The 18,342-nt window shown below is 39.3% G+C and overlaps 2 protein-coding genes across 3 annotated transcripts in view; both read left to right on the top strand.

Annotated features, from left to right (window-relative positions):
- Nucleotides 1–18,342, top strand: part of LOC6617457 (low-density lipoprotein receptor-related protein 2) — a 135,791-nt gene that overhangs the window by 47,296 nt on the left and 70,153 nt on the right. The window lies entirely within an intron of this gene.
- LOC116802065 lies at nt 4,788–5,873 on the top strand. Its single transcript, XM_032725118.1, is given in 2 exon segments — nt 4,788–4,872; nt 4,875–5,873. Coding segments are annotated over 2 exon segments (348 nt in total). The 3' UTR covers nt 5,138–5,873.

The following is an 18,342-nucleotide window of genomic DNA, read 5'->3' as shown; positions in this document are numbered from 1 at the left end:
ATCTTTGCAATGTGAAATTAATCATAATTGTGAAAACGATAAAATCGGTTTAAAATTCTACATATATTTATAAATATTGCAAGTCATATTAAAGTACCTTAAATATATTTGATCAACCTTGTGTGACCGATAAAAAGAAGTCTGTAATCAGAGCCGTGAAAATTTAAGTCTTTAAATATCTAGCCGAAAAAAAAGTGGCAGACGAAAATGGGCAAACAAACGTTAATACAAGAAAAAAAAAACATTACAAAAATGTATGAATGAACGAAAACAATGTGGGAAAGAAAGAGAGAGAGAGAGAGTAGCGGCTGTGGGAGGGAGACAGAGAGTTGCCAGCACTTGGCGGTCATTGTTCCAATTTCTAACCATTTTTTACATTTTTATTTCGTGTATGTGTGTGTGTGTTGTGTGTTGTGGGGATTTTATTTCTTCTTCTACGTTTTCCAAGTGTTGTTGTTAATTTGTTTGGCTGTGGCGCGCATTTTTCACACACTACTAAACAGGGGGAAAATGGAAAATCCAGCCCCTCCAGCCCCGAAGGCCCCCCGTCATCCCGCAGCCATCCTTGCCTTGTGACTCTGGTTTTGTGCATTAAAGCCTGCAGCTACCAAATACACCACAATTTAAGCATTTGTATTCGTGCCCGTGGCTCACATGTCAGGTTGACCGCCCAACAAAAATAGCAGGAAAACAAGCCAGCAACAACATCGAGAAAATGTAGATAGTGGAAAAACCGGAAAAACAAAAACTTAAGCAAGCCAAAAAGGGACAGACAACAAGTGGAGGACTTAGAAAAGGGCAAAGATATTCAATCTTGACACAAAGCTGCCGGCAAGAGAATTCAATTCCAATTCACAGATAAATTTATTAAAGTTTTTAATATTTAATATTTAGAATTGTTAAATAGGAAGACGAGTTACTATGATTATTACTTTCAGCCCGAATGCACAAATGTATGTACATATATACATATATGTATTTGTTTGTGCCGAAAATGTAGCAGAAATGTGTAGGTAAATTACGGTTTTGCCAACGAAACACAACTTTGAACTTAAAACCAAAATAACCGCTGACAGTTTTGAGTGATTTGGCGGTTCAACGAGTCGTATGCGTGATATGTATGTGACACATCCAATTTGCAATGATGCCCAATGCAGATATAAATCATAATTAGACGAGAGTAACCAAGGGACTGAAATCAAAACAATGGTCACTTGATACTTTGCTAATAAGCCTGTTTAGCCCGGCGTATACCTAATTTTCAATGTAATAATCAAAATCACATTTTGGCATCTGAAATAGATGAGAAAAGAACAATGTAATTACACTTTCACATGGTTGGGATTTCAGTACGCGATTAAAACAAATAGAACGGCTTTCCTATTTGAATTTCGCAAACATATTCAAGAATGCCATCCAAATCCTAACTAACTAACTTTATTAAAGCGGAAACAGGACCTTTTCAGGGGCGGAAAACGAGTGGGGTGGCAACTCTGGTGGGGGGGGGGGAGATCCACAAAGGGAATATGCACTAGACAATATGCAATGTTAGTTTGCTGCCGCTACACAATTTTTTATTTTTGTTCCCGTCCAGCGATTAAAAGCACCACTACACACAAACATCCAAACACATACCCATGCACTCACACACACACACGCGCGTACACACACGCGCGTACACCCACGCATGCATCGCAAAATAGATAAAACCAAACACATACCCTTGCCGATAGAGAGAGACGGCTGGCGCGGGCGGGAAAGAGAGGGGGCGACTGACAGCTGCCGTCGGCTTAAATGGCGCTTACAGCAAACGCAAAAATTCGCGCCAAACAAAAACAAAATCCAGAGGATAGAAACAACAAGCAAAGAAACATCAACAAAATCTAGAAAACATAAAACATACATGGGTAGACACGGATACGGGTGGCATTCAATATAGGAAACCTGTTTTAAATTCATACTTAATATCTAAACATTACTCGTATAATTAAAATAGAAAATTGTACGTGAAATTCCAGCGAAAAGCTCGCGAATTCTTTGCACGCCTTTCTTTATCATATTATCTTTACCTAATGTAATTAGTTTTACAGAATTTTCAGAAATATGCGTTTAGTTTCTTTCCATTTTTTTTAATTGTTCCCATGTTTTTGCTACCAAATACCTGCTGTGGTTTGGAAAATGGAATTACCGTTCTCATAATTGAGCGCAAAAATTGTAACTAATAAAAGAGCAAAGTAAAAAAATGCAACAAATTCAATTAAAGCCGCAGTGCCAAGAAGAAGCATATCCAAAATCACTCCACACACACACACACGCACACATACAGTCAAACAAAAGCAGGCACACACGCACAAAGTGAGTGTGAAAATTAAATTTGCCATGCTATTAGCATTTGTCTACGCAGCGAGTGGGAAAGAGACAGCAGGGGGCGGTGGGAAAGAGACGGGCTGAAGCGTGACTGATGCGAAGCGAATGTTATATATCTATATATGTATGTATGTATGTATATATATGGGGGTTTTTTTTTTTGGGAGTTTGGGGCACATTTTGATGGATAGTTCAAGAAGATTCTCTTGTCAGACACGTGTTCGGCTGCTTGCTTAACAGTGTTAATGTGACACTTTGCGGGGGAATAGGGGGGGTGGAGGAAGAGGGGCTGTTTCGGAAATGTTAGGGGGGCTCTGCAACTCTGATTCTTCGGTTTTCATCCGGCAAATTGCTAAATAATTCAGGGTAGCTCGTAAAAGTACAGGTTGCGGTATCCATTTGGCACCTCCGCTGCTTCTTGCACAGTGCGTTTTTATCCGCTCGAGTGACTTTTGTGGCCCACTGTTTGTGCAGTCAAATGTTTTATGAACAATTGAACAGTTTAATTGACTTTAAATTGAGTTGCCTTCCACCAAAATTCAAAGTCATGCTCACAACAAAGTCGATTTAATTGCTAGTTGCTTTTTACCAAAAATGTTAAGACTGCCATTTTGGGAACTGCTCGAGCATTCATCTTTGTCGTCTCAAATCGAATTTATCAAAGTCGTTGATAAAATAATTTGACCAATATTGCATATGGCTGTGCATACAGCCATTGTGCACACACATATACATCTGCACATATGTGTGTACACTGTACATGTCTGTGTGTGGCTCAAAGGAGTCAATGATCGGGGTGGTCATTCAACTTTGGGTTGAATTTTCGATTTAAAGTGTCAATTTTTCGTGGAGCTTTCTGCTTTCTGATTTGATTTTCGTACGCTAATTCAATTAGATTTATGTGCACCATTTGACATGCTCCCCTCTCGCTCGCACGCCGGTCACGCCGTCCCGCTCGCTCGCTCGTATGCCTTCTGTTTGCAGTCGTATGTTTATTTATTTCTGGACATGTCGCTAAATGGGTTTTCTTGTTTGTTCAAAATCAGATCATGGCCAATAAATCAACACTCAATTCGATTTGGTGTGAGTGGGTGCTGTGCGGTTGTCAAGCAAATTGATTTGTCCATTTCTTCGAGGGGTTAAGCAAATAGAAATGGCAATGGCATTACCAATACCAATATTAAGAGAAATATGAATATGTAGATAGATGGAAATAGAAGAGCCGGCCAGCAGGTTATGCAAATCCAACAGGAAGGGGCGGTTCGGGTTTTCCGTTCGCCAACTTAATAACCGAGTCGCCTTAAAAGAAAAGCCCAAGCCAAAACCAAAAACCAGCCCAAGGAGTCACAGTCAAAGTCAAGAAAAACTTGTTTTTCCACCGCCAAACAGCGGAAATTGTCGGGTTATTATGGTTTTTTTTCCACTCTTTGTTGCTTGCCTGGCTTTTAAGCTAAACCAAGTCAAAGACTCATAATTGATACGCAGAAAGAAAGGGGGAAAATGCGATAGATAGGCGGATAGAGAGGTGTGTTCGCTGCGAACCAGTTGGAAAAGTGATAATGAATTCGAGGAAAACTGTGTCACGGAAAACACAGGAAAATGCAACTGGGAAACTGAAAAAAATGCGACATTATTTAAAATTTAATCAATTTATATGAAAAATAGTTTCTATTATAATTTAATATAAAAGCAATTAACGAGTATAAAAATTTGTATGAGGACGAAATGGCAATTTACTCACTTTCCATAAAATCAAGTATACGCCCTGTGGGCTTTGGACTCTCAAAATTGAGGTGGTTACTCACCCTTTGCATTTAATTATCTTTTTTTTTTTGCGCACATCTTGTACGATCCTCCACAATCAATTCAATTTCGCTTTTTGGAAAATACTTAGTATTTGACACTTTGGCTTATTGAAATAATTGAATTTGGAACGAGATCGAATGTTCGATCGTCCGCTTGGATCGCAGTTGCAGTCGACCTTATAAAGTGGGTTGTGGGTGGGGCTGGGGGGATATGAGGCGGTGGATACTGAGGCTGATTTAATTAGGCACTCGAATTGAGACTTTTGCTCATTTTCAGCACGTACCGAAGCCAACGGCCGATGTCCAATGGAAAATGCAACTGGCTCGCATTGAGCCCGGTTATGACCGACCCGCCGAGCACAGTGGTTCAAGGTCCATTTGCGGCGGTGTAAATGGCAAAAAACCGGTGTAAAATGAATGAATGTCTGCGTTTGCTCACATATTTGTACATTTTTCTTAAGACTATGCCGCACCCCTTTCAACTTATTAACGTGTAATTGAGATGAGAGCATTATCTAAGCTTCATAGTGACTAGTTAATATTGGTTATATGTTTTACATATTTGAGCATATGTTCCACATATTGTCCTCTTGATTTGAGTCAATTTGACCCAGTATGCGGGAAGTCTCTGCAATTTTCTGCAACCTGGCGCTTTTGTCTGGAGTCCCATTGTCAATATGGCAGCTATTGGGTCTCCAGTCGGCGGTCTTCGGTCGCCGGTAGTCTCTGTTCGTCTCCTGGAGTCTCCGGTCCCTGGTCTCTGGTCTGTGGTCCCTGGTCATTCACATTATCGTTGCATGTGCCGAGAGGTAACCCCGCATGGGTGTGTTCGTTCATTTTTATTTCTTGTGCGTGCAAAAATTCAACAATTGCAGAAATTGAAACTTTTGCCTCTTGCCGTTGTTGCCACACACAGAAACATTGAAAGAAAACTTTCAGACATGAAAATCGTAAAAATAAAATGAAATAAAATAAAATGTGCACACGTTTGCCTGTTTCTGTTTTCAGTTTTCAGTTTTGCTGCTTTCTGTTTCTGTTTCTGTTTCTGTTTGAGTTGGAGTTTGTGCCCTGCAGACAGACGCTTAATATGCCAATGCACTTTTTCCGACGGGACGGAGTGCTTTTCCAGATCCGGATCCCATATGCCCCTTTTCCTATGCCCCATTCACTTCACCCCGTGTTCTGACTCACATTTGTGTTTATTTAATCTTTCACCGGCAAAATTGATATGCCCAAGTAATAAACAAACATCGCTGGGCAAAAGGAAAAATTATGAAAATAACACAAATTGAAATTTATGTTTCAATATTTGCTTAATGTCTCAAGAAGCGGTTTCTCTGTGGCAAGTGGCTGTTTGTGCTGCACAACTCAATTCGATTAAATTTTAAAGGGTGCTAAGTGCTCGCTGTTAGCAGATTCATTCAGCTTTTGAACTATAAAGTTGAAGTTACTTTATACTTAACAAAATGGGTTTTGCTTTGTATTGAGTTGATATTCATAGCTTATTTAATTAGCTTTACATGTATTTGCTTGTTGTATAAAATAACTGGCTTATCTATCAACTGTCATTTCTTTAGCTCAATAATCAAATAATGCATTATCTCCATGCCTCGAATAATATTTAAATGCTTCTTGTTAAACTCTCTTTCTCATCATTATTTTCGTGCTTATACTATGCTTTAACATATCAAGTATACGCCGTGTGGTGCATTATGTAGAATATACTGCCTTTCGCTGACTCATTGTGAGCTGCTCTTTCAGTGAATTTCTGTTGCCTTGCCATATTTTATTTGGTTTTACTTGGTTGCCCTTTTGCTTGCTTGTTTATTTATTCTTTATATATATATATGTATATGTATATATTTGTTGCCCCACTCTGGCCATATTATTTTTTTGTTTACTTTTTTATGTAATTTGCGCACAATTTGCAGTTCATTGTTTTTAAAAGCGAGAGATCGAGGGAAAGGAAGAGTAACCGAAGTGTGCCTCATCAGGACATGGGTTAACCCACTCTAGCAGCCATTTTTTGTGCCGAGAGAAGGGAGCACTTTAACCCATGTTGCCAACTACCCTTTCTCCGCATTTTTCTTCCTTTCTCTAGGGGCTTTTCTGCCCAGAGTTTCATTCTTGGGCTCCTCATTTGTCTGTTGTCTATTTTTCAGCCTTAAATGAGTCTGTTTTATATATTCTATGTTATATACAAATAAACGTATACATATTTTCTATATAAGTCCATGTAGAGTGTGTGCGTGGGAACAAGGACAAGTTGCTGCTTCTGCGGGGCAATTTCTCTGCTACTTTCTCAAATAATCATTTCAATGCAATTTTTATATAATTTTTCCCTCCACTCTCTCGCTTTGCTAATCCACTGTTGACATGCAATTTGATTCAATTATCATGATTTTGTTTGAGTGTGTGCAGTCTCCTCCCCTCAGTTTTCTTTTTTTTCTGTCGCAGTTTTTCCTCGTCTCTGTTTTGTGTTGTTGTTTTCTTCTTTCAAGAAGCGTGGGAAATTTAACAAGCTTTTGGCTGATTTTTCCCTATTTTTTCTCCTGTTGTGTGTGTAACTCATGCAATTATTCAATTTGTGGCCAGCCATTAGGGCAACAGAACAGAGAAAAAATAAACGTTAGCAAAATTTGTAATTTTTCCTGTGTGCCACTAATTAGTTTCGATTACCCAAGCTTTATGTTGTTTTCCACCAAAATAAAGGGCTTCTTTCCTTTCCTAACTGGTTTTCACTGTACCAAATGGATTTACAACTAAGCGATGCGTGAATACGAAATTAAAATCAAATTTTAATGCCTTTTTGTCGTAATTTTTTGAGCAATTAATCGTTTCACACTTAATGATTATGCTCAATAGCTGTCTCTCTCATTATCTGTGCAGCCATCTCGCTTACGCACTCGCTGGTTTGTTGCATTAATTAATCATTGCTGACATCACGCATACGCAACGTCTGCTGCATATGCAACTTTTGGGCGGGGGAAATTGCAAACACGAGTGGCAAAAAAAAAAAGGAAAGCCAAACCAAATTAAATTCGAAAGAAATGGAAATTGAACAATAAATATTAAAACTCTTTTGAAAGTATACAAAAAATCCAGTATTTTAATTCTATTAGATATTTTAAATAACAAAAAAAAAATAGATAATTTACTGATCTAAATTTTACTCTAAGTTTTTGTTTCTAATTAAGTCAGAATAATTTACGCTGTGCCTCAAACAGATTTCGCATAAGATTGAAAGCTCCGCCTGTGTTATCCCTCTCTTTCTTTCGTAATACCCCCCTCTCATTCTGGCCAAAAATTGCTTTGGCGTCGCATAATCGCCGCAGTGTTGCAACAAGAATAACAGCGAAAATCCCATTTCCCCAGTAAAAGTAATTTCTATGCAAGGCCAACAACAGCAGCCGCAGCAAGTGCGAGCGAGATGGATGCGGCGAGGAAGTGAGATGGTGAGAGGTAGAGTGACAAAACGGCACTTTTGGGCGAGCATATTTATGATGTGTGCGAGTGAGTAAGAGAGCAGAGAAACCTTTGCATGTGTATCAAATAATTTAAAAGGCAAAAAAGAAGCAAACAAGTAGGAATCTAATAGAAATCCGTACAAAAAAATGGTAAAAGAGAGCGCAGAGATGGAAAAAAACAAAAGGGGTCAAAGAAAGAAAAGAGGATTTTGTCTAATTGAAAATGAAATTATGCAGCTAAGCTTTATTAGGAACTAGTAACTATTTAAATATTTAATAGATATGTATATAATATAGTTACTAAGTGACATAATACCTTAAAACCTTTTGATTCGAGGAATCTATTTAGACTCAAAGAGCACTTGACACTTGAGATCGCTTGCTGTTTTCGACAAAATCCCGCTATCACATTTCTTTGCACCAGCGAAAGGAAAAAGAGAAAGGAAAATGTATTCGACCATCAAATGACGCTGCACATTGCAGATTCGCTTTTCCGCAAAACGCACACACACACACACACCAAATTTAGTATCGCATAAAAATTGCAGAGAAATACACACGGAAAACATGACAGGACGAGCACGAAGGAACTGCAAAAGGAGCGGATAAAACGAGGACAACAAAGTGAACACTGAATGGACAACGCTCTTGACCACTTTCCAGCACATGGGTGGTGGGAGGTGGGAGGTGGTGGTGAGGGTGATGGGGAAGGACGACTGTGGGTCCCAAAGCAGCTTAACAACTCAAACATCCTTGGGAAACCCGAAAAACGCCCAGCACAGCCCAGCACCACCCACAAACCCAATAACTTTGGGGCCAGTCGCCGAAACGAATTTGTGTGTCACTCAGCAAATAAGTCGCACACACAACACTCAAAGTGTGTGTGTGTGTGTGTGTGTAGGGTTGTAAGGTGGCGAAAAGAGGGTGCCGTTAAGGGGTTGACAGGGGGGTAGGGTATCAGGAGGTGTTGACATTGCCCAACTCGATGCGTTGTTGTCCAAACGAAGAGACCACCACATTTTCCCTCAATGCGGTTCAATCGAAAATGGCTTGCACAACAAATGGAGTAGAAAAATAAAATGAAATTGAAAATAAGGGGTTAAATTTACCTGATTGTTATGCCTTTTTTCACCAAGTAATGGAATCCATAGAGTTCACTTTAATGCTGATCTCTACATCTTTAAATCTAATATGTGTTTGTATGAATAGCCCTATTTGGAAATACTTATTCCCTTTAGGAAGTTTTGCAATTTTTACTGTAATAAACTTAAGCTTTGAATAATAAAATAGAAACATTGCTGCACAATTCACCTAAGCAAACAGGATAAGTCATCCGATAAAAGAGCTTAGCCAGCTCATAGTCCACTTTTTTTTTGTTAAACTTAAGCATTTGCAATACCCCAGACAGTTGTGGCCAGAGCAAATGCCTGTTGGCCTCGTTTTTATTCCCAACATTTTTACATTTGGCAAATCCCTAAACCGAAGTCGAAAATTATTCGATTATTTGCACGAAAGGGGGAGGAAAAAAAAGAGCTCAATCGATTTGAATAGTCAATGTCTCGGCGGAATTTGCAAGCTGAATATTTGCATCAGATATTAAGCATTAATATAGATTTCTGTGTGAATGAACTTCATTTTGTGTGAGCTGTGCTGTGAATTCCACCGGGATGGTCGTCGTCCCATTTCTGTATGTTTTCTTCCTGTTATCCTTTCGTCTCGAGTATCAAGGATATGTCCGAAGTCAAAAACATTTAGTTGCAGAGTGCTGTAGACCGCAAATTAAATGGAAATAAAATGCATTCCCTCTCGGCGCTGGCAAGTAAATAAAAATGTGTATATATATATAAGTAGAGGTGCATTTATTTATACTCGTATGGAGTGACAGGCGGGCGAAAAGATCCACTCCATCTCTCCGTTCCTTTTCGGCCGATATATGTATGTATGTGTGCATGCATACAGTCGTGCATAGATATATGTGACACACATAGACGAGTGGAGAAGTTTCGAGCAATTCTTTTTAAGCGTTTTTCCTTGTTTGTGTATATTTACCTATGGGATTTATGAGATTAGTTGCAGACGCACACACAGATGCACACGCACGGCGACTGCAAATGAAAAGCAGTTTGCAATTGCTTTGAATGCAAGCAGAAAAATATTTAATACAGCTCACAGCACTCACACAGGCACACCGGCACACACTGACACACGGACACGCAGACACACAGACGAGGCGGAAAGGACACGAAGACATTGCACAAAGGACACGCGCACACACACACGTAGGCACACAGACACACACTGACAGCCAGACGCATCGGCACACAGACAACTTCATTTCAAGTGCAGCGAAGCGCGCCTTTTTAGTCGCAGACAAATGTCCATGTGGGTACAGTGAGCACAAGCAGTTGGCGAACCGAAAATTTATTGATAAAAATAAATAAAAGTTGGTTTTAAAGAAAACAAACAAGCCGAATGGTTTTATATTGTGTAAGCTTGCAATTTCACTTGTTTATGGTCGCCTAAACTGGGGCTCTACTGTCAATTGTAGGCAGACCCCTCTGTGACCACATTCTGTGCACATTTTCCTGGCTATGACAGAGCAACAGTGAAACATAAACGCTCAGGAGTAAATTCTATGACAATTTGTGCAGTCCGTTCTCCATTTCACTTATTGTTCTCCTTCGATTTTTCATTGCCCAATTTCTCTGGTTCTCAGTTCCCTGCTCCCTACTCCCTGTTTCCCTTTCCCTGTTCCCACCGGTGCTGTGAGCCCGAAAATCGAAGATTACACTTGGATTCCCATTGTTTCTGGTGCTCTGTGTTAGAAAACTAATTAGGTTTATGCAAAAGGAGGGACGGACAAAATCGATTTAATTCCCTACAGTCTAAAAATCGTACGCAAATTGCACATTATTGCTTAGAACTGGTCGGAATTACTAGCAAGCGAATTCCATTAACAATCACCATTTGCTCGCAAACACATAAACCGTAATTACTTTGATATTCATGCATTAATTAAACCAAATATTCATACATATGTTATCCTTTTCATTGCAGGTAAAAAATCTTTACATAACGAATCTAACTATTTCCAATTAAGAACACAAATGCTACACATGGGTGTGTGTATGTGTGTGAGTTTATTTGCTTTGATAGGTAAGTTAAAACCATTTGCATATTTTGCCACTTTGAGCAAGTCATTCGATATGGATATCGAACGAATCGAACGAAAATCCTGTTCGACAGTGTAATCGAACACAATTTAGTGCACCCATACCCCTCTCTTTCTATTACTAACGATTCTCCCTTTCGCACTTCTGCGCGGAAAATTTTAATTAAGCCAAAAAAATGGGAAAGCCAATCCTTGCTCACTTTCACAAAAATTTTGAAATAGGGAAGAAATTTTGCCAACTGATACTTATTAGGAAAAAAAACTATATAGCAAAAACTAATTTTTTTTTACATCGGATAGCAGTATTTTTATCTGTTCGATTTCCAAAGTGCTTTGGTTTTTTTCTGATTCCTAAGCACTTTTTTTCTGCAAGTGCACAATCGAGTGCGAAATTTGCTTAGCACCAATAGTGACGACGGCGACTGGAAGTCAAAGAGGAGTCAACAAAAGCGGTTGACTTACTTTGACATTAGCACTAGGCGTTTGAGAAGGACTCGAAGCAGGCGAAAGAGAGGGCACGATGGCGTGCGACAGAGTGCGCACTAGTGATTTCGATGGCACGTCAAAGTCAATGGCAGAAGGAAAAGGACTGAATTCCTTTCGCTTCAAGGATGACGGACGTTTAGCTGTCCAAGGCGAAACATATAAATAAACTGCAAATTGAATTGACCGAAAATTGAGTAAGCCTCTTGTAAGAAACTGAAATCGATCTTTTGCGAATTCGAAAAGGGTTTGAGCAATTCATTATGGTTGGTGAATAAATGTAATGTTTTATTGTTCACTACATTAGGTTACACTTTTAACACGTATAAATGATTTCAGTGTAAAACTTACTGACCACTTTAATGGCGTTTAAAGTGACTCCTAAATTAAATGTTACTTGATTCTCCTTTGTTTACCGGAAAGTCGATCCTTTGGATAGAAAAAAATCGTTTTTCTTCTTGGGCTGGATTTTTGTTTGGCCTTTGTCTCTCTGCCAATTTGCCGTAATTGCTCGAATTCATTGCATATTTTTATTTACTTGTGCAAATGTGATTCGCCCTTAAACTTTTACCGACCGAAACGATTTCCCAAGTATTTTCCTTCCCGAGGACTTCTTCCGACTTTCGTCCTGCCTTTTTTGTCTGCTCCTGTCAGTTGCTTTGTCTTTGCCATTTGCCATCTACACATTTCGACTGAAATCAAAGTGCAATTTATACAGACCAGCCACGCCCCCTCTGCCATCGAAGGAGCTTTGGCAGTAGAAGATAATGGCCGGCCTGTTCGTCATCCGGTGGGCCCGGATTCATTTGTTGCATTAACACAATTGCCAATTAATAATGACCAGGACTAAGAGGATATGAAAGGGGATTTACGGGCCGGGCGAAAATCGTTGCCTACTTGGGGGCAAATTCATTTCCAGCCCGAAATCCATTTCGGTTATTATTACATTGCCTTTTGCACCTGCCAGCCAACAGCTGCTATTGTTGTTCTTGTCCGCTCTGACAAGAAAATTAAAATTCAAAACAATTTTGTCTATGGCAAATTCCATTTTATGACCATCAAAATGTATGCAATAAATATAAACCAAAATTTGTTGCCAACAATGTGACTGAGATGCCCGAACGCAAACAGAAAGAGAGAGTCTGAGGAGTGTGACAGAGTTAACAGCCAAAGTGAATGGCCAACGTGCACTGAGGAAAGAAAAAACAAAAATAATAATAGATTAGTGCGTGCTAAAAAATAGAAAATTATTCAAAGATAATATGAAATGTATGGTAATATGATGGCTAGATTAATTATGTTAATATTTAATATGAGCTTAAAGCTCTGCGAATATAATTTTTATCCTAAATCCCTTTCATTATTTGTATGGCCATCCAATTGAATAATCAATAAGGTGTAAAGTTGTAAATTGACTTCAAAATTAAAAAAAAGCATGATTAAAATAATCATTTATCATTTTTTGTTAAATAATTGCAGTTTATAAATATGGTATTATATTATTAAGCAGCGTTTCAGTTGCATTTATATTATACTATCCACTGTGCAAAGGGTGAAAGTGTAAATAATGCGATTTAAAAAAGAAAAGACATGCAAAAAAGAGAGGGCATGTTTTACGAGCAATTGATAACATTTTTTTCTGTGCAAACTGCACACACATTGGGTAAAGTAGCAAGCAAAGCAGCAACAACATATGCATAACCTGTGCTCCGTCTCTTTCTACCGATCCGCCCTCCATCCCCTTCGCACCCCTTCGCCACCTCTCTTTCTGCTGCATTGAGAGGCGTGTGCAAGCAGATAACGTTGGCATTACGTCAGGATAACGTTGAAATTACATTTTTCACACAAGGACTGTCAGCTGTTCTGGCTTTTTCGTCGAGTGGGCCGATTTGGGAAGAGGGCGGTAGGCGGTAGGCGGTGGGCGGTGGCGGGCAAAACGAAAAGGGGGCGGAAGTTGGGTGCAGTGCGGCATTGTACAGCTGACGACTGACCGTTCCACATGCAAATTTACTTGCAGTTGCAGCAAAAACACATAACTGTTAAAGTTAAGCCACGTCCAACTGGTTTCTCCCCTCGTGATAAGAGCGAGAGGGAAAGAAGCGCAGGCAATGTGACCAGACTGGCAAAAGTGATGTGACCAAGGCCACATAAGAGGCAAACGTTTACATTTGCTACCACGGATTTCATCTTTTCAATTTACTAATTAATTTAATATTAAATAACCTAATAAACTAACGTGACAGTTTGAAGCGCACATTTTGTTTTGTATTGCTTTTATCGTATTTTAATGTTTTGTTGATATTTAAATGAAATTTCCGTTATTGTTATTCTTTTTTGGGCATTATTTTGTGCAATCACTCTATGTTAAATATTTAAATTCATCACATATTATTTCATGGCTTTTCGGTCATACTGCCAACCAGATCGCAAGAAAGGATGGAAGTGTCTGCTTGGGACGCCGCAACGAACATGTCCAGAAGTACAGCACAATATGCTGAGCACACGCTGCAACACACACACACATATACACTTACATATCCTTTTTGGTCCTACGACGCCCTTGGCTTTGGCTCTCGCCTCGTTTAGGGCTTTTTGCTTTACGAGGGGATCGGGAACGGAATTGAAATGGAGTTTAAAAGCTGGTGTTCTGGACTCCGTCGACCTGTGGCTCTCTGTGTGGCACATAAAGTGCATATTATTTCTATAATAATTTCACCTTTTTTGCCCGGCTTGTGTGCCCGGCTTCAGGAGCAGAGATGCTTTCAAGGATTTGCAGTCAGGACTCGTTTGGGCTCACCGTTGCCTTCTTCCATTTCTCTTTTTTCACCTATGCCAACTTTTGTTTTGGCGCTGCTCTTCTCCAACTCTTTTGCATGCCAAACCATAAATGTGCGAATTAAAATATAAAATGCAATTTACTTTCCATGTGGCTGTGCACCTGTGCGGCTTTTCTCTACGCCCCCGCCTTTTACCGGGCTCACGGGGCGTATGTGAAATGCGCCTGAGGCTTTGGCTAGAATTTGGCGAATAGTTTTGTGAAAACATTCTTCGGAAGTTTGTTGCACATTTCCCAAAAGTTTGCCCGAGTGGGCAGTAAAATTTGATTTTCCTCTAAGTGATCAAAAGTATTAAATATGATGGTGTATATTATTTATATAATTTCTAAACTTTGAATGCACTTCCAATCAATTTTCAAGTCCCTGGATATTATCCATTTATTATTATTATTATTATTATTATTATTTTTGTGTTTCTTTCATATCTGTTAATATCTTCTTGAGTGCTTGTCAACTTTTCTCTGCCTACATTTGGGCAACCTTCTGCCATCCACTTTCTGGCTTTAATTCAATTGATAGAATTATATTAATGAATTGATTGATGGCCATTTGAATGCTGAAAAAGGTCTAGAGCACGCCTAACTTCCTTCACTTTTCTGACGCTTTCCTTCGGACGAAATCCCAAGAAATAATGAAAATCATTCAACAGCTATTTCAACTTCATAAACTTGAAGACGCCACAAAAGACTCATCTGTCGGGAAGGAAATCTCTTCAGTCACTTGCAATTAATTCGATTAAAAGCCTACGCCAAAAGGACGTTGATTCGCATATTTGCCTAGGATTCAGTTCAATGAGGTCGATTTGAGTGAGGGATTTCGCTGAGCCATCGCAAAATATTCGTCATACATCAGCAGAAATGTGGACGCACTTGGCTCAACCTTTTCGCTCACTTGCGACGCGACTGCGGTCAAAGTTCACTGAAGCAAACGCTCTTAACAACAACAACAACAGCGCGGCCACCAGCTGCCGCGTCAGCAGCGAAAGAGACAGCCTGAGGCGCTGCGAAAGAGACGGGGCTAGTGGCTAGAGCGGGAGACACAAACCGATTATCTACCACAAATATGGCCGCTTCCGTAAAAATTGGCATGAAAAGGATTTCCGCTTGTCTGAGCAGACGGGCATTTTTTTTTTTTCTTCTCTAGTTCGTCTTTTGTATACCTGATCGTTAGTGCACTGAAAGAATATTATTTAGTGTCACAATAGTAACTAAACGAAACTAATATCATACATATATCAGCATATCAAGTAATCGATTTAATCGAAGACTTTACTAATAGTATAAGCAAACATTAGTTTCTTACAATCCATCTTTTCAACTTACTCAAAAAACTATCACACAGTTTTTCGTTAGAATTCGTTGAGTGGTTTTGCATTTTGATTTAGTTATTTTCCTTTCAATTCAAATCCAAACCCAGCACAAACCAATTTGCTATGAAAATTTCTCCGCTGTTCGATTTCTGTTTATTAGCAAAACTGTCTGCTGCGCCCTTTCTTTCCCAATTTTCCTACTCTTTTATTTGTGACCATCTATTCTTACTTCCTCCGTGGGCATTTCCCTTTTTTTCCAATATTTTTAAGGAGGCGGATTGAAAACTTCTGCATTTGCTTTTCTCATTTGTTTTTCCATTGTTTGGGCCGCTTTAAAATTGACTTTGCCAACATATCGAATGGATGTATATATATATTTTTCTACTCTGATTCCTCCGATGCCTCGGTTTCCCCACCTATTTGTCTATTATCGATAACTTTGAATGGTTTTGTGGGAATTTCTTTGGCTAAATAGTAAATTGCTGCGGACGTACAATTCTCGCAAATTAAACTTTTGCTCGACTGGCCAGTGGAAAGAGATAGCCTGCGGGCTGTGCGGCTATCGGAGGGAGAGGGACGATGGACATATGTGGCAGGACTCGAACTCAACTTCAAATTTGAAGGGGTTTTCCCTGCACGCACATTTCAAATATTTTAGAGCATTTTTACTGGACTTCAGCTTTTTTTTTCGTTTTATTTTTCTCGTTTTTGGCTGAAACGGAAACGGCAGCAGCAGCAAAACTTTTATCACGTATTGACGGTTGAGTGCCCCAAACGCTTTGACCCCCCCAATGACCTATGCCCCCAACTCCTGTTCGTTGGCACAGTGAGTGCTGACTTAGCTGGACTCATTCGAATTTTAATATTGGGATTTTAGGTGCTTTAAGGCTATTTACTTGTGCCACTTTATGATGAACACATCACAAGCTCAATAGAAGTGAAGTATAGTTAAACATTAAGATCCTCTTTTTAAAACACTATATTCTTAAGAAATGTTAACATTAGTGAGTAACGACTGTGGCTTAAGGTCCAATCTGCGCTTAATGTATCTTTTCGAACTTAGATTCTGTCCTTGGAGTGTACAGTAGAGATTAAATATTGATTATAGTATGGATTATTAATAGTAGTTATACAAATGCTGAGTAATTTTTAGTTTTCTACATTTTTTTATAGTTGCTTTCACTCTGAGAGTTGCTCCTTTTCTCTACTTAACTGTTCGCCCTTATTTGCTCCCATTTTATTCACTTCAACGAGTGCTCACTGTGCATAGGTGAACGGGAGTTTTCAAGTGCATAAACGGTTAGATTGCTGTGAAAAGTTTTGGGTGCCCTCGTGACCCCCCTTTTTGCACTTCCTTTTTCCGAAGGGGGGCGGCATGGGGCGTCGGAAAAAGTTTTTTTTTTTGTTGGAAATGTTTTCAGCTTGAGCGGCAATGCGGCCGGCGTCAACGGCTCCTTAGCCTAAGCTGCCCCGCCCACCGACCTCCAGCCCCTTTTTTTCCACTAGTCACCTTTAGCTCTAAGCCCTGCTTCTCCGAAAAACTAACGCCCCATTTTTCCAACCCACTTTTGTGCTCGGTGAAAAGAAGTTTGCGAAGGCAAGCGTGCATTAAGTGTTGCCATCCCTGTCGCACACTCTGTTGCCCTCTCTTTCTGCAGTTAGTTTGGCCAAGGAAAGCGTTTAAATGAAATGAATTTCCAAGTTGTTGTTTGTCTGCTTTCCCAGCTTAGCAGCGCTGGAAAGTATGCTATGGAAATTAGGAATACCCTTAAAAACGGATTTTATCTCTCCTCAGCGCATATATTATGCATATTCCCGATCAGCTTTACTGGAAAAATGAATAACTTTAACTAAGCTATTTATATTTCATTGTGGCAATACTATTTTGTCTGCAAATAAACGTATTTTAAATACTTAAATGTCAGGAAAACTTGTGATATTTGTTGTAGTCTCCTCAAATCTTAAAAATAGTTTCCAAGGACATCCAGGATCCAGGGTATCTCTGAAAAGAGTCCCTTTGGCGGAGAATGGTCACTTGTTTCTGTTCGTCTTTGTTTGCCGACTTTGTTTATGTATTTTAACTATGCTGCCTGGCAATTATTTCAATTAGTTCATTATGTTGCCTGATTGACTTGCACTTGCCTCCAGTACACACAACTATGTGTGGCAACGGCAACAGTGAGCAACTTGGACATGAAGGAGGCGGCCACTGGGCGGAGTCCTCGGGCTACTGGGAAAAACTTTCTCCATTGCCTGCTCTTCAGTCCCTGGTCCACACGGAATCCCTTACGGGACACGCACCAAAGCCCAAAAGTTGTTTGTTAACAAGCACAATGTGTTAATTCAATTACAAGAACAATAAACATGAACGCAAAATAAAATAGATTGCAATAAAGTCGAGTAAAATGCGAATAAACAGAAGAAAAAAGCAGCCACTATCCTATAAAACTTAGCTAATTAAAGCGATTGGCTAAGTGAAAAGGGAAAATGGGTTTGCTTCTAACTATGGCAAAAAAGGAATATACGTATTACGTATTAATCACAAAATACTTAGATAAAAACTTATTTAACGAATTTTTAAATCTAATGAAAATCCTTGATAGAGAATCCTTTAAAACTGACAACTGAAAAACTGCATCAGTAAATTGGCTCACAATTTTTTTGCTTTGCTTTTCAATCGCTTTTATTTCTCTATTCTGCATGCATTTATTTTAGGCACATTTTAGTTACGCCTGAACAATTCAAATACTCGTTTTCCTTCTCGTTCTCTCTGTGATTCCCTGTAATTATCAATTTGTCCATTTGAAAATTTCCCTTAATTGGTGGCAATTAATTTCCACGCTAATTAAAATGTGACCAGCACACACACATACACACCCACACTCATTTGCACACAAAAAAG

Source organism: Drosophila sechellia, chromosome X (genome assembly GCF_004382195.2).
Source record: "Drosophila sechellia strain sech25 chromosome X, ASM438219v1, whole genome shotgun sequence".
Classification (NCBI taxonomy): domain Eukaryota; kingdom Metazoa; phylum Arthropoda; class Insecta; order Diptera; family Drosophilidae; genus Drosophila; species Drosophila sechellia.
This window is presented reverse-complemented; position numbering and strand designations above follow the sequence as displayed.